This window comes from Haliaeetus albicilla, chromosome 4 (genome assembly GCF_947461875.1).
Source record: "Haliaeetus albicilla chromosome 4, bHalAlb1.1, whole genome shotgun sequence".
Lineage (NCBI taxonomy): Eukaryota > Metazoa > Chordata > Aves > Accipitriformes > Accipitridae > Haliaeetus > Haliaeetus albicilla.
Window position 1 is genome coordinate 29,547,830 of NC_091486.1, and position 15,503 is coordinate 29,563,332.

Below are 15,503 nucleotides of genomic sequence, written 5' to 3' on the forward strand. Positions count from 1 at the left end.
CAAGTCAAAGGAAGCGATTCCTCCCCTGAATTTGGCACTTGAGAGGCCACAGCTATACTATTGTGTCTAGTTTGGGTCTCCTTTGTGCAAGGACATTGACATACTTGGGACAAGCTCAGCATGTGATCACCAATGTGATCAGGGAATGAACACATTAAGTGGGGGAAGAGGGTGAGTGAACTTCGTAGGACAAAGGGGGATCTTATTGCTGTCTACAACTACTTAATGGGAGGGTGTAGGGGAGACTACACCCTGCCTTCTTGAATGTCCGCAGTCAGAAAGCAAGAGTTAATGGACATGAAGTGGTCATGAGGAAGACTCTAATAAGATAGAAGAAACCTTTTTTTGCGCCATGAGGGTGGTCAAGCACTGGAACAGGTGCCCAGAGACTTATGAAATCTTCATCCTTGGAGATGCACAAAACTGAGTTCGGCCCTGAGCAACCTAAGCCAACTTTAAAGTTTGAGCTAAGTGCCAGCGTGGCCCTACTTTGAATGAAGGACTGGACCAGTGACTTCCAGAGGTCCCTTCCAACCTAAATTGTTCTGTGGGCCCTACTCATTAGGTTGGAATCTGGAAAAGAGAAGAAAGTTGAAGTGCTTAGTTACAAATACAAAGTGCTTTTTAACATTGTAAATGATTGCCTAGAGTATGAAGAGCCATGCAGATTCCTAAGAATTTGAATTATACCCTCTGATGTTACTGAAATGATATAGTGTCTCTTCACCACAGTTTACTTTGCTTTAAATTTCTGAGGCTTTTCACATGTCTATATAATCTGAAGCTTAACAAACTACCTTGGAGGACTCTGCTTCTTTAAATTTTGCATTCATTATATGCAGTTGAGACACTAGAAGAGAGAACAAGTAAAAATTGTTGGTACTGCAAGTACATCTGGTAGTGTACTGAAGGCCAATGTCTTCTTCAAGCATTTGTAGCTAAGGAGGGTTAGAAGCAGAGCAATTAGGAGAAATGGTGATGGGCTCGCTAACCTAATTTTTCCCAGCTCCCTTTCAGCCCTATAAGCTCCTATATCCAGATCAGATGTGACTGGAATGGGGAAAGCTAGCAGGTAACAGCCTCTCTTTTGCTTCCACATCAGCTTCTGCCCCTTTTATACAAAGCTGTGCAGTGTTTCAGCCACCTTAAATGGCATCATAGTGATCAGAGAGTTAATGGAGATTTGGGAGAGCGCACAAACACGCATGCGGATGGGCTGACAAGTATGCACAGGGTATGAGTGGAGTGGGAAGGAAACTACTGGAAAGGAGGACTGAGGGTACTGTGGGTGCTAGCAAGTGTGAATCCACACGCCTGCTGCCACCTCGCACATGATTCTGTGCTGGCTGGATTGATGCTTGTTTGTTGCCACTTTGAGTTCCTTAGAAACCCTGTTAAAAAGCCCCAGCAATGAAGAAGCTTGCAAGTCCAAGAGCTGCTGAGTTTTTTCTTGCAGCTTTGTCTGTAACTAAATGCTCAGCAGCAGTCCACTTAAACGTTTCTTTATGCCTTAAATCAGGACTGCCCAACAGGCTGGATTTTTACAACCCACCAGCTTTTCCAGGACTTCAAAAGCATCCAGAAAGCGGTGAGAACATTGGGAGAAGAGGTTGATGCAGTTTGCTGGAGAGGTCTGCTGAATAGCAGGCAAGGTGCCTGCTAAAGTAGGAATGGGCTGCAGGAACACCTTGTGCTGCAATAGGAATTGGGAGCTGTTTGAGCTCTCCTTGTCTGGTTTCCACCCCTCTGCCTCACTTCTCCATGTGTGGCTTGGAGTATCCAGTGTTACTGTGGGTTCTCTGTTCAAGATGCTCGTTCTATCAAGTGGGTTTTGTGTTGTTTACTGGCTTGTTTTATTGTGTGTTCTATAGGAGGCTTGCCAATGGAATTGGACCAAGAAATTAATTTAACATTAAAGTAGTATTTTAAGGTAGGATAATTCATATTATGGAATTACTATAATTCATATTATGAAAGTGAACATTTATTGATGCTTACCCACAATATAGTAACTAAGGTGTTACTTTCATTTCTGAATAAACTGTCTTATTTCCGACACCATGGCACAGTACATTTTTCCTTTTCAATGACTGATTGCAATAAGTGCATTTGACAAGCACAGTTCTAGTAAGTAATGCAGTCTTTGATATTAGTATCTACATTTTTATAGTGTCATTTTAAATGGACTCTCCAAAATGAGCTCATCTTCTGTGAAGTCCATATAGGTGAAAGTACTCAGTTTCAAGGTAAACAGAAAGGAAATAATCAGTCTTGCATTTTACAGTCTTCCTTCCATTTGTTTTTTCACTTGGATAGAGGAAGAATAAAAACAAAGGGCATTTGTTATCTAGCAAAACTCAGAAGCTATTTCACATGAGAACATAATGAGTGTGACAGGCTACAAATAGCACTGAAGATGAATCTTTTGCAGAAGAAAGGAGGAATGTCCTTTGGTATATTTACTTCAATCAACCCTAATAAGGCTTGTTTTATGTGTTTTATGCATCCGCCATCATAATTATAAATCCTTGACATTTTAGCACTAGCATTTATATCTGCCAGGGAAGCTACCCAGAGTCAACCCTCAAGGAATGTCTGTATTGTTACTATGGATCTCCATAACAGCTCTCAAGTAGTTACTAAGTGGCTTAAAAAATTACATCTCAGTCATGCTTGAAGGGCTCATCAAACTTTGCCACAAATATCAATGTTAAGTACCCAATCAGCTGCATTGTTTGAAGTACAGTCACGTGTGGCCATGAAGGAATAGGTTGGACAGGAAGAAGTAGTACATAAGGTCTCATCAATCAGGTAGATTTTTTTTTTTTTGCCATGACCTTTCAAAAAAAAGGAAAAAAAGCAACCCCAAAACCTACCAGTTCAGCTACAGGGAAATAACAGGAAGATAAGGATATCTTTTGATTTGATCACACACACAAAAACAACAGCTAGACTTTCTGAAAAGCATGCACAAAAGGGTTTTCACAGGCATGATTTCTTAATACAGGTTTTGTGGTGGTTTTTTTCCCCCTTTCTAGAATAGCTGAGGACCTTCCCAAAACAGCAATTAAAAAAAAAACACAACAAAAGCTGTAAGAGAAATTATAGCAGGCTGTTAAGAAACTCTTAGAGATCTAGAAACTCAGGTTCATAAATTTAGCTAGTTACTCAAATTCAGTGACAAGACTGAGAGCTAAATGCAAGACTTGTAGTAACAAAGCGTTCCAGAAGTTTTGATCTCCCAGAAGTAATGGAGAGTTTGAACCCCTTCCCAAGTTTGAACCCCTTCCCATGGCTGTGATGTCAGTAACCACATATCTAGTAAATTCAAGTAAGTGCAGTCAGCGTAGTTCTTCAGCAAACAAAAACCCCACTGGGTGACTGGTAGTGCCACAGCACAGGCACAGCGGGAAGACTGGGCAAGGAGTTCCAGAGGGTTAACATGGAGTCCTTTCTTTATGTATTGCTGTCTCCAATTAATTCTCTTTTAGATGTAGTAAGCGATGGGCAAGAAGAGGAGCTCCAAATTTCTTGGGAAGTAGATCTGCTGACTAAAATGTGAAGACTGGAAACAATTGCTATCTCACTGGACAAACTTTTACAGCTTAGTGATGATTTTAAAATCTCAGCTTAATTTATGAAAAAAATTATTATTTAAAGTATTACCTCTTGCCATGGTGCCTGTTTATGGTGAAATGCAAACATTTGAAGCATTTGGCAGTATTGAGGACCTCCAGTGGTCCTATGCATTTAAACAGAAATAAATCCTGCAGGGCTCTACCAGTCCTGGCCTCATATTCCACCCTCGGTTCTTCATTTTTTTCCCCTGCTCTGTCCCTTGGGTTGTGCCAAAACAACTGCACTGTCACTTGACTTGGGTAAGGATCCCTGCCTGCCATCGGCATGCTCCTTTCCCTTCTTCCAGAAAGAGCTGGGACTTGGTCTGGATCTGGTCTCTCTTTTTTAGGCATGCTGCTTCTCTTCCTATTTTGCATTTTCCTTGTATCCTTGGAAAGCTTTGAGAGCAGAGGCTACCAGTGTTTGTACTGTGTGCAGTAGGATTCTGTTCTTGGCTACCTTTATTCAGATTTCTTTTGGTACTGTCTAATAAGGGTAGGAAAAGTGTCAGGTGGTCTTTGGGAAGATACTTTGGTGTATGTAGTTTTGGCATGTAGGTAAACAAGAGGAGCTAATCAACATAGCTTTCATGTAATATATCCGTAATTTGTTTTCATATGTAGGTGTGAAGGAAGGCTGCCATATGGTGTGTATATTGGTATTTTTCCTTGACAGCCTTTATTTTAAGTTAAAGGAATTCCAAGGCAAACTATTATGCAAGAATAACATTTCAAATACTTATCAGTATATACCAGAAGAATACCTTGAAAGAACATTGAAAAAAGGCTGTAGAGCTCCAGGAAAGTTTTAAATTGAAAAATTAAATAACATTTTCATCCATTTTTGAGGTACCCTAATTACCTTAGTTCTGTCTATGTTACACTGTTAGCAGTCTTTCATCTTTTAACCATTTGAACAGGAGTCTTTCATAAGTAATGTATAAAATCTGATTTTACATTCATGAGTTTGTGGAGTTCTGAGACAGCTTCCACAGTGGCTTTATGATTTTTTTTTTTTTTCCTCAGCATATGGTACACTTTACTCTCGGTCTTCTTGCCTCAATCTGAAGTGTTCTTGTCCCCTTGTGGGCATAAGTTAAAAGTATAACCCGCGCACATAGGAGAGTTTCTGTTAGGAAGATGAACTCCTTGAGAGAACTGCAGAAATGTTCCTGCTGTTATGTTCAGACTTCATGACATGTATGTGCACACCACTCTAGCGTGCTGTCACGGAGCAAGGGCACAAACATTGGTCCATCTTCATTAAAGGAGACAGATACACACCACTACTGCAAGATTATGGACAATGGCAGTCTAAGGAGATGTAACTCAGTGATGTTTTGACAGAAATTTGCTTTGTGTGGTTCACAGAGCTGAAGCAGCTGGAGGATGGAGAGTTGCTTTTCTTCGTGGTTTAGTTTCCTGAACAGTCTGGACTCACCGTGGATCTAGCGAGTTATAGCACTTGTGTAAAGAAACAGTAGAAACTAGTGGCTGGGGAAGGTGGAAAGTCAGGCCACAGCAGCCTCAAGGTAGATGTCAGATTTTGAACTTAAGATGGCCTGGTGCACGCTGCTGGCTAAAGAGGTAGCTTTGCCTTTATCTTGTGTTGGTGCTGGTGCTCGAGTGTCTTAGATGGCTGGAGTAAAGAACTGACCTGGCCAAATGCATAACCTTGCCGAAAGAAAGGAGAAAAGAAAAAAAGAGGGAAGGATCCCTTTTCCCTTTTTGCATTGGTCATATGGAGGCTACTGTCAACTGCAGCCTATCTCCATCTGTGTCTGGTTGTTTGCAGGGGAGAATTGAAGTTCTGATCTTACAATTTTTTAAAATTCTGTTTTGAACTTTGCTGTATTCTGGTATCAGTATGTCACATACAGAAACACTGTGTGTCTTTCTACCTCTGTGATGTGTGTGTAGGGGTAAATACAAGATTAATCCTATAGATCCCAAATTGAGGGATCAGAGAACAAGGTAGTGTGATGCTATGGTGAACATCATTTGCTGCTGTAGCTTGAGCCATAGCTTCTCCTTATGTCACAAAGTTCAATGAAATAGTCACCGAGCTATTCATTCACCCTTCCTGATGGCTCTTTGTTAAGATGTGAATGCTTTGTGTGAAGTCTTTACTAATTGATCCCAAAAAGGGAGATTTTTTTTGCCACGTCATTTTATAAGTAACTAATAAACACTCCCACAGGAGCACTGGCTGTCAGAAGTATAGATATGATTAAAAAAACACAGGCTTTTTTCTTAAATGAGTATTTGAAGTCATGGACAGGGAGCATCTGAACAGGAAACAAATGTGTCTTGAAAAAACCGACAATTTTACTACCTGTCTATAGTGAGAAAAGAATGTAAATAAAGTTTTGAATGTGGAAAAATTAAGAGGAAAAATTTCCATCCAGCTTGAACAAAAAATTTAATGCAAGTTGAGCATTTAATTCCTTTTTGTGCTTTTGAATATGTTATTTCAGCTATTGAAAATTGCATCTTTTCAATTGCGTGCTGATGCTAGCCTATGACTGAGAACTGCTCCTAGTGATTTCATCCTGACAGTAATTGAAAGCTGATTAATTTAATTGCAAGCAAGCTTTTATTTTGCCATTTCTTCCCTAGTACCTTGTGTACATGCCTGGTGTTTGGGGTCAAAAAGGAAATAGTGGTGTCTATTTTCCAATTCAGTACAGAAAAGCTAGTAAAATATACAGGTTTTAACCTTATTAACAGTAATCTAGTTGTCAAAAGTGTAGTTCGAAGAGAGAAATAATTACAAAACCTTTTATTTAAAATGGTGTATAGGGTAATGGAAAGTCAGCTCTTTCTGGGTTAACAGACAAGTGGCTTAAAGCAAGATCTGTGAAGTTCTGCTACTTGTTCAAAAGTGAGGATGTTTTTCTTTGAAATTCTGAAATTCCACAAAATTGTTTATATTTAATTGAGCTCAGTTAGCAAGCACTAGACCGAAACTGTTGCAATTTTAATTTGGAAGGTCTTCTTTTTACCGCTTCTTGTGTGTGTGGTGTATAGTATATCCCTGTACACGGTGAAGCGCAGCTGCAGCGTACGTGTGCGTCTGAGCCATGCGCTCAAACACGGTTCTGCAGCTGCCTGCAAGCGGAGTGACAGCAAAGCTGCTGCAGCTTGAGTTTACAGAGTAGAGTGCAATTAGTTCTGGAAGGACTGAAAGGCCCTGGAAAATGTAACATTTCACGTGGGAACGGGGGTGGGGGAGCATTTTCTGTTGTAGGGATTTTTTAAATGAAACATGCATCAATTTTCTGTATCTTAGTGGCCAGTAGTTCCCTCAGGTAAAACATGCTGCTGCTTTGTACTTGGTCCCTTTCAATCAGTAACATCACTGTCTGCTATTGGTATTTACCCACCTTTTCATAAATGAGGGTTGAACTTAATCGAATGTGTGTGTGTTGTTCTGTGTATTTGGGAATATAGTCACGTAATTTTTCTGCAAGCTTTGCAGTTGAAATACCAGTAAAGTATTGAAAGAGCTGTGCCATAGGACATCATACAAAGTTAAAATTTGGCTGTACTACATTGCCTTGTAATAAGTTTGCCACTTAAAATCAACAAAAATGCTAATAAAATAGAACTGTTCCATTATTGCTGCTTTGTGTTGTGACTATGTCAGTATCAGTAGAGAGGAGTTTAGTAATCAAAAATGACAGATAAGTGTTACATTGTGATAATTTATTGATTGTCTAGGTAACTGGTAGGTTGTTAAAATAGATTACAATAATCCTGGGGTAGAACCATTTTACCTATACAGAAATACGTAGATAACTTTCACAGTAAATATTCATGTTCTTTAAAGAACCTTTAAAAAAAAGGAGATACTTGAGTACAGCAAGTGTACAAAAACACAGCAGAGTACTAGCACAACTTCTACAGTTTACAAATGTCTAGAGTAATATTTTGATGTGTTTAAAAAAAAATAGAAATCAGCTGACCTACTGAACTCTGAATATTTATAAATATTGAATCGGTAAAGAATAAACTAGTGTTGCAAACAGTGTTTTTGTTTTCACGATATGCTTGTGAGGGATTTCTTAATGTGTCCTGAAGTTCTTTTCCATCAGAAGAGGTTGGCAGTCTGTTCCAATTAAAGAATTTTCCATACTGGAAATGAGAAGTCAATTACTACAATTATTTATGAATAGTTAATTTATATAACTTTAATTGTATTCATTCCCTTTGAAAGGCCGAAGCTGATGTTTGTAATACTTTGATTGATTAGCAGGGTATTTGTAATGTTAGAATTGCTACTGATAAGATGCTCTTGCAACTGCAGTCTTGAGGAGTTCTCTCCCAAATAAACATTTTAGAAAACAAATGGCTGTTTATTTCATTGGTGAGGAAAGGCATTGCATCTTTGCTACCTCTGCATGCAGTACTGAAGGATCTCCTTTCCACACTCTCTAAAAAATGGGAGTTTAACTCTAGATCATGTTACTTAATTAATGGTGTGTTCCGTACTGTAAAGAAATAGATTCTCCTTGGGTTTTTTTTAATCTGTCAAAATAATGCCTAGGTGTAGACTAGGGAACTGCGGGCTTTTCACTGAAGTCTCTTGAAGAATGACAGCAGTAAGAAACTTCCCCGCTTTCAGATGGGCATGAGGCCGATGCAGTTTAGCTCGGATGAAATCTTCTGGCCATTTGCCAGGCTGTATCGCAGGTGTTTGCCTGCTGTTGGCTTGCATCTGTGCCCAGCCTGCTCCAGCTCAGAGTGTGGAAATGGAGGGCTGGTGTGGGTATGGTTGGGAAGGGAGGTGGTGGTGGAGGTGTCTTTTTCTGCTGACTGTGCTGTGGGAATTGGGAGGAGAGGAGCTGATGTGTCTCCACCTGCTGAACCTTCTTGATAGGTGAATGAAAGCGGCAGCCCCTTTAAGATGCAGAACTGATACAACCATCAAACCATTTCCAATCCTTCCATATAATTAAGCAGGTGAAGACCTGGGGGGTTTATCCACTTTTGGGCACTGTGATTCCCATACGTCATTTTGCCTGAACTCAAGGCTTGTAACCTTGACTTGTAACCTATTAGCTCTTGGGAAGTGTCACCCAACACGAGGGCACGTGCTTTAGGGATCCTCAGTGGAGCAATGACTCAAAAAGTTGTTGTTACAATCAAAACTTTATTTTAACCCAGACCCTCTGCAGATGGGGTCCTCCTACAAAACTAACACCCAAAACCCTCTGCAGATCAGGTCATTCGCTAATGTCCCAGACCCTCTGCAGGCCGGGTCATCTGAACCCATGAGCCATAACCTGAGCTCAAGGCACACATCCAGAACTCTCCCTGCCCTCCAGGGAGCAGCCGACTGGGATGGCGGTTGCACAGCCAGCGCCTGCCTGCTCCCAGGTGTCCCTGCTCTTCCTGATCGGCCCTGGGACCCCTTTAGAAGGAGAAGTGGGTATGTGACTAGATGACCACGGGCCATGGCCGCCTGCCCCAGGAAGTGGCACGCTGCGGGCAGGAGCAGGACCACCGGTCCCAGGAAGCCAGTGAAATTATTGTGGTGTAGCTGTAATGCAGTTTGTCTTTCTGGGCTGACTGCTGGGTAAGCTACCATTATGTTGCAGCTGTCAGAAGTCTGTCCATGACTGTCCTTATCTGTTAAAATAATCTTATATTATCATTTCTGCTAAAGTTTCATTCAAACTTCAGGGGAATAAGGAAAACATACGGTGCTTAGAAACCTAAGTATGAGATAATATTGTAATGTATGTGAGCCTGCAAGAGTGGCTGTGCAGGGCCAGACTGCTGCTCTGGACTCTGCTAGTGACCAGTGGAAAATACTTGAAGAAAGCATATAGAAATAGGGTAATTGTGATATCAATGTTCTCTTGGTTTACCTTTCTGGTTTTTATTACTACATGTTTGGGGGGCTTTTGAATCTGAGGTAGTGCTTGCATGTTTCCATTTAACAGTTCTTGCTGGTCTGCTCTATCAGTTTGTCTAATTTTGAGTCAACCCCTACTTTTGGCCTCTGCAACATCCTGGTGCAGTAAGCATAGAGTATTAAAACGTAATATAGCATTTAATATGTTAGGGTGTGAAACCATGGGGAAACTTGGCTTGGTCCAGTTGAGGAATTCTCTTGTTTATTCCCGTCAAATTACAGCTGAGCTCCACTGACTCTATTCTGCATTGCAAATGCTCAAGTGAACTTTGTATCCTACTATTACCTAAAGTGCTTTCAGTGCCATGGCCCTACACAATCTCAAATTTCCTCTTCATTAGTAACAGCCTTTTTCTTAGAAATTAAGTTTCCACAGCAAAAGTGAGATTGAGAAAGCAAACCTTTTGGTGGGCAATAGTTGTGGAACTTCTTGAATCACGATGGACTTCCATAATAACATGAACATGAGGAATCATTTTAGAAACAAATGAAAGACACCATAGTTGTTTTTGTTTTTTTTTTTCCCTTGGTACTGGAGAAAATTGCAATGATCTATTGGTGTCTGGCTCTAAGGCAGCCTTTTTGGCTGTATGTGGTTGTGGGGCATAGCGATGGCCTGGTGATGAATGCAGTGTGAACACCTGGGTAGTTTCTCTGTAATGCAGGAATAAGGTACAAAGAAAGTTGTCTTTGTTGCTGGAATTAATCTTTCCTATATGCTTTGGACAAATAAAAACCCAAATCATATGTTTTAAGAGCTAGTTTTATGGCCGTGGAAAGGAAACAGGCTCTGTATGGAAAAGGAGAGCAAGTTTTCTACCTGATTGTTTAAGGGGGATTTAAGAGGGTCTTGTGTGTCTCTGAAATATGCATTGGTAAATATGAGCTGACACATTTCTAGCAACCAAATTATAAATGAGTGGAAGACCTGAAAATGTCAGTTTCTTCCTTAGAAGCACTTCAGGATTTTTCTTTTCATTTTTCTTTTCTTTTCCCTCTCATATATTCATTTCTTCCCTTAGGCAAATGAGTTCCTTTAAATGTTTGTGTCTCTGTTTCAGTATACTATTTATCATCGGATATAATTTTTGACACTTCTTGGAAGTGTCAGAGGAGATTTGATGTACTGATATTTTTAAATAGTGAGTGTGGGCCCTGGGGTGTCAAGTGTCCTGTTGGTTGAGAACAACAAGTCTTCTAGTTTGTTTAGATTCATTGGGAATTAATCTTCCCCCACCCCCCAAACTGTAACACAATTTACAGCCAGCCACGTGTATCTGTGTCACTTGTTGATGAAGCTGTATATGCATTATCTGATCACTTTGTATTAGGAGGACCAAAAGGAACATCCTTGTAAAAGGCCAGGCTAGCTGAGGCAAAAAAATGATTTTTATGGTGGCTTTTTATCATTTTCCTGTCAACATTAATGTGAACTTGGACAGCAGACTTTACAGTCTGTTGTTGCTTAATCTTGACCTTCCTGTCTGCTTGAAGTTGTGGAAGAGTCAGTGACTGGGGGAGGGTTTTCAGAAACAACGTAGCTGGTACAAGCTTGCAGGAGAGAAGGGGAGATGAAAGATACCTGGTGGGTAGAGACCTGTGTGTGTATGTACCTAGCTGGACCAAGAAACTTTCATCCTTGCAGCGGCATAGGTTGGGCGACTAGGGAAACTCTGCACTCTGTCAGTGTGCTGGATGTATCTTGCCCTTGGAATGTAATTATTATGTACTTATAAATAAAACATGTATCTGCTCACTCAGCACAGCTTCCATGCTTGTTTTACCTTTGTGCAGTGTCTCAGTCAGTAGCACTAAAATTTTTTAAGGTAATAATGGCCTCCACCCCCAAGAATTAAACCCTGTTCTGTGTTTTTAAGCCTGGTCAGCCCTAAAAGTTTTGTAACAATGTAAAATGCTTACTAATGGTGGCATGCTAACTGAGAAAAGCATGTCAGCACAGGGCGGTGCTGAAGCATATACTTAAGTCATTGAAGTCAGTGTACTTAAACACAAATGTATGTGTTTTCATGAATCTGTATGTTTATTGTTAGCTGTTCTGAAATAAGATAGTTCTTTTTGTACTCCTAATGAAGAGTAAGTTTTACTTTAAGAAAAAAAAGTTTATACAAACTGCATTACCTTTTATTTTGATAGCTGATTGCTGTTTATGATGAGCAAGAAACTCATCGAAAGACTGATGGCACCAATGGCAATTTGACAGACAGAAATAGCCCAGACTCTTTTGAGACGGAGGTAACGGCTCAGCTGGCAGCCTTTCAGCCGATTGGTGGTGAGATTGAAGTGACTCCTTCTGCCCTAAAACTGGGTATGTATATCTTGCATGGTTATTTTTTAAATTTTTTTGACCAATATGTAGTACTTTCTTATTTCTGTTTTTCTTTTCTGAGTATGTCTGTAGTCCGATTTTATGTATTTAAAGAGGTTTTCTTAGCACCCCATTGTTTGCCTTGCAATTCAGTGAAGACAATTGTAAGGACAAAAGTTGGGCTTTTGAAAAATTGATGCTGAAGACTGCAACTGAGCATGGCAAATTTGCACCTGAGCCTTGTATCCTGCTGTATGTTATGCCCATCCATACAGCTGGGGTCTCTTTTTTTCTCCTTTCTTTGACTGGGTAGGCTGCTGACAAGCCTTCATTGTAATCTTTTGAGAGCGGAAGAGATGAAACCTATGCAAAATATTTTCAAATAACGAAGTCATTGAAAAAACCCCCAGCATTTTTGTTGAGGAACCTAGTTTCAATGAGTGTAAAACTGCTGTGTGCAAATACTTTTGCTGATTATCTGAGCCAGTGCCCTGTTTTGGGCTTGCGAGGTAGAAAGGAGGAGATGCTGGTTGTAAACAGTTCAGCTCTTTGCCTTTGAAGAAGTTGCACAGCAGGGACTGTTTGCCTATCTGACTTTCAGGTGAACAAACTGATTAGGAGGGGCTTCTGCTTAATTCCCTCTTATATCAGAGGGTACTACGTGAAGTGCTGCAACTCTGGTCCCCTGTGTTGTTTCAGTGTGCCTGGAAGGCCAAGAGTTCAGATGCTGGTTTCCAGTTATAAAGAGCTAAAGTCTTGTACGTAGAACACAAAGTGGTTTGAAATACTTTCTTGGATTGAGAGCAGGCTAAGCTGTCACCCAGATACTACACACAGAAGCTTTCAAAAACAGTTTGAAGGTGAATCCTACTGTTTGCCTGTAAAGCGGTAGCACGCTGACAGCATTTGGCAAATGAATAATGCTCAGGGGAGGCTTCTCTGCCTTCCACCAGAGCTTGTCACCCAATTCACCCTGTATTCTTGAGTACTGCTAGCAGTCTCCTAATGGTGTGCAATAAAATTTCTGAGTGCAAGTGGCTGAGGTAAGGATAGAAATACTACCTCTAGTTGTGCTACTCTCATGGAGTAGTCAGAGCATGACTTCAGAAATTGGATGTTTGCTTGTCTGTTTATTTAATTACATTTTTAAAGGAAAAGGCTGATGAACAAAACCAGCAAGCTAAAATAAAATTTCTTATAAAGCTCGCTGGATGAGACGGTGTAACTTAACTTCGAATGGAATTCTGTGCTTATTTTTGTGCCTGATGTAGAAAATAGTGCAATTCAAGCTGCATGAAAATTTTTAGATTCAAATTTCTGTATTAATGGATCACTTCTGTTTTTTCTATATTCTAGAATATAGAAAAATCTTTTTCTATATTTAATGATACACAGGAATTTCTCATACCTAAAAATATTGGGAAAAGACTTATTCTTGCCGTAATTTATATGTATTTGAGCTGTGGTTTTGGTAATCCTGAGGTATGGAAAGTTTGTAGCTAAAGGTTCAATGGTTGAATGGTTTGCTAATTCATTTATTGCATTTTTTTAAATAACACTGTGTAAACACATTTTAGCATGTTTCAGAAAGTAGAGATTGTTCTCCATATACTTCTGAGCCATATTTAAAAAAAAATAATTGATAGTGGTTTGTCTAGCATACTGTTGTAAGTTGAGGGTGGACAAAAAGAGCAGCCAATTAGGGTTCTATTTAATTTTCAGTGCAATACTAATATATATTTGAAGTTAAAATGGGTGCTTGCTTCTTAAAATAGAGAACATAAATAGAATGTGTTTGTCTCAATGGTTCTCTTTCAGATTGTTTTATTTTACAAGGTAAATGAAAGATTTTTCTACCTGTCAGTCCTATGAACTCAGTCTGTACTCCGAAATGTAATTCTTTTCTCTTCTGGATTTTACATCATGGATTACAGTTCTTTAGCCTTAATTTTTGCCTTTATCTTTCCTGTACAAGTCCCTGAACCTTAAATTATGTCCCCATTTCCACTAGAGGCAAATTGAAAAGTAAACGAAGAAATAGAAGGACAATTTGGTTGCATCAATATCATTGATGCACGAACCACAGTAGTCTGGCTCCCTGTCTAATTTTTGAATTGACTCACACTTGCTAGCAGAAATAAATAATAATAATACTAATAATTTTAAAAAGCTGTTCTTATTTTGGGAGCAAGGATGTGATTAAATATATACGTAGCAAGCAAGCGTTTTCCATGGTAGAGCCGTGCTTCAAGAACTGTTATGTGCTTACCTTTTAGAGTATTTTTGCAGAATGCTGTTAGGGATGAAATGCAGGGAATCCATTGTTATATAAATTGTCAGACTGTGGGACAATTTTGCCTGTTAATTTCTGTTGGATGTTCTGTGTTCTATGAAACCAGATCCAGAAACAATGTCCATTTAGTGATTTGCTCAGAGAATACTTAGAGCTTGATGCTTAATAAGCATGTGAAACTAAACACTGTTGTTCTCAAACATGAGAGAATTGGCACTGATTTTTGAAGGCAGTATCTCAAGTGACTTTTCTAAATTTTTCTTTTTTATAAATTGTGTATTTGATCCAGTTAAGTTAATTGTATGTTGTACCTAGTCTTAAAGCCTTTGCTGGCTAGATGGAGATGGCAATGATGGGGGAAATACTTTTTTTTTTTTTTGTATGGTTACTTCTGTCAGGTTTTTTTGTGGTTTATACTCTTTAGAATACTGATCAGCTTGACTCTGAAATCATAGGTTTGCCATTATGTAGTTAGTTACCCTCCCCCCTCCCCCCTTTATCACCTGTAACTTTGAAAATGAGCCAGAATAAAAGCAATCTTACATTTGACTTGAAAGCTAAAAGTACCTTATATCTTACATTGCTTCCACATACCAGCAAGATTTTAGAGCAAAAAACTAGGTTTGTTATTTTACTTATTATCAAATTACTTTCTTAATACTTGGTATATATCTCCTTAAAACAGTTCAGGAAAGTATTCAGCTATTTGTTTTCTTTTCCCTGAAATTAGTGCATCTCTACTTTTAAAGTTAACTCAGTGTTCTCAAAAAGGTGAAACTGTGGGCTCTTATGTTTAATTAAAGAGAAAATGCAGGAAGACTTTAACTGTTTTTGAACACAGTACTTGCTGTGTCCATAACATAAGGTGTGGTGCAAACATACTTGAGTGCCTCCCTCCTTTCCCCACAGAGCTGGATTATCAGGTGTTGTTGCTGACAGTGTCTGAATTCAGACTGCAAAGTAAGCAATACCTGACAGTTTCTTACGGCCGAAAAGGCTTTACTGAAGTTTCTGATACTTGGGGCTGAAATTACTGAGGTAAACACAGTCATTCACTTCTGTGAGGTTCATAGGTCTCAATTTGGTAGTGGGTTTTGCGTCCTGGTATTTTCCTGTTAAGCATGATTACTGAAACGGTGACACATTGAAGTAGTTGTTTCTCCACGATTTACTTTTTCTATATTCAAGAGCTGTAAGGCTTATCTACTGAAACCTGCCATCATCCATTCAGATGTAGGTGAAAACCTAATGATGATGTCACATGTACTTTGCACACCCATGACCATAGTGTTACCTGTAAGAAGAACTTCCCAGAGTACACTAGTCATGTGGACATTACAACAA

At 39.5% G+C, this 15,503-nt stretch overlaps 1 protein-coding gene across 6 annotated transcripts in view; it reads left to right on the plus strand.

Annotated features, from left to right (window-relative positions):
• PARD3B (par-3 family cell polarity regulator beta) overlaps positions 1-15,503 on the plus strand; it is a 433,796-nt gene that overhangs the window by 122,065 nt on the left and 296,228 nt on the right. For 5 of the 6 annotated variants that reach the window (XM_069781654.1, XM_069781655.1, XM_069781656.1 and 2 more), the window contains exon 3: positions 11,695-11,866. In XM_069781654.1, coding sequence (XP_069637755.1) covers positions 11,695-11,866 — 172 coding nt within the window. Of the gene's footprint in view, positions 1-11,694; positions 11,867-15,503 lie in introns of those variants that run through there. The other variant, XM_069781657.1, reaches the window with a different exon arrangement.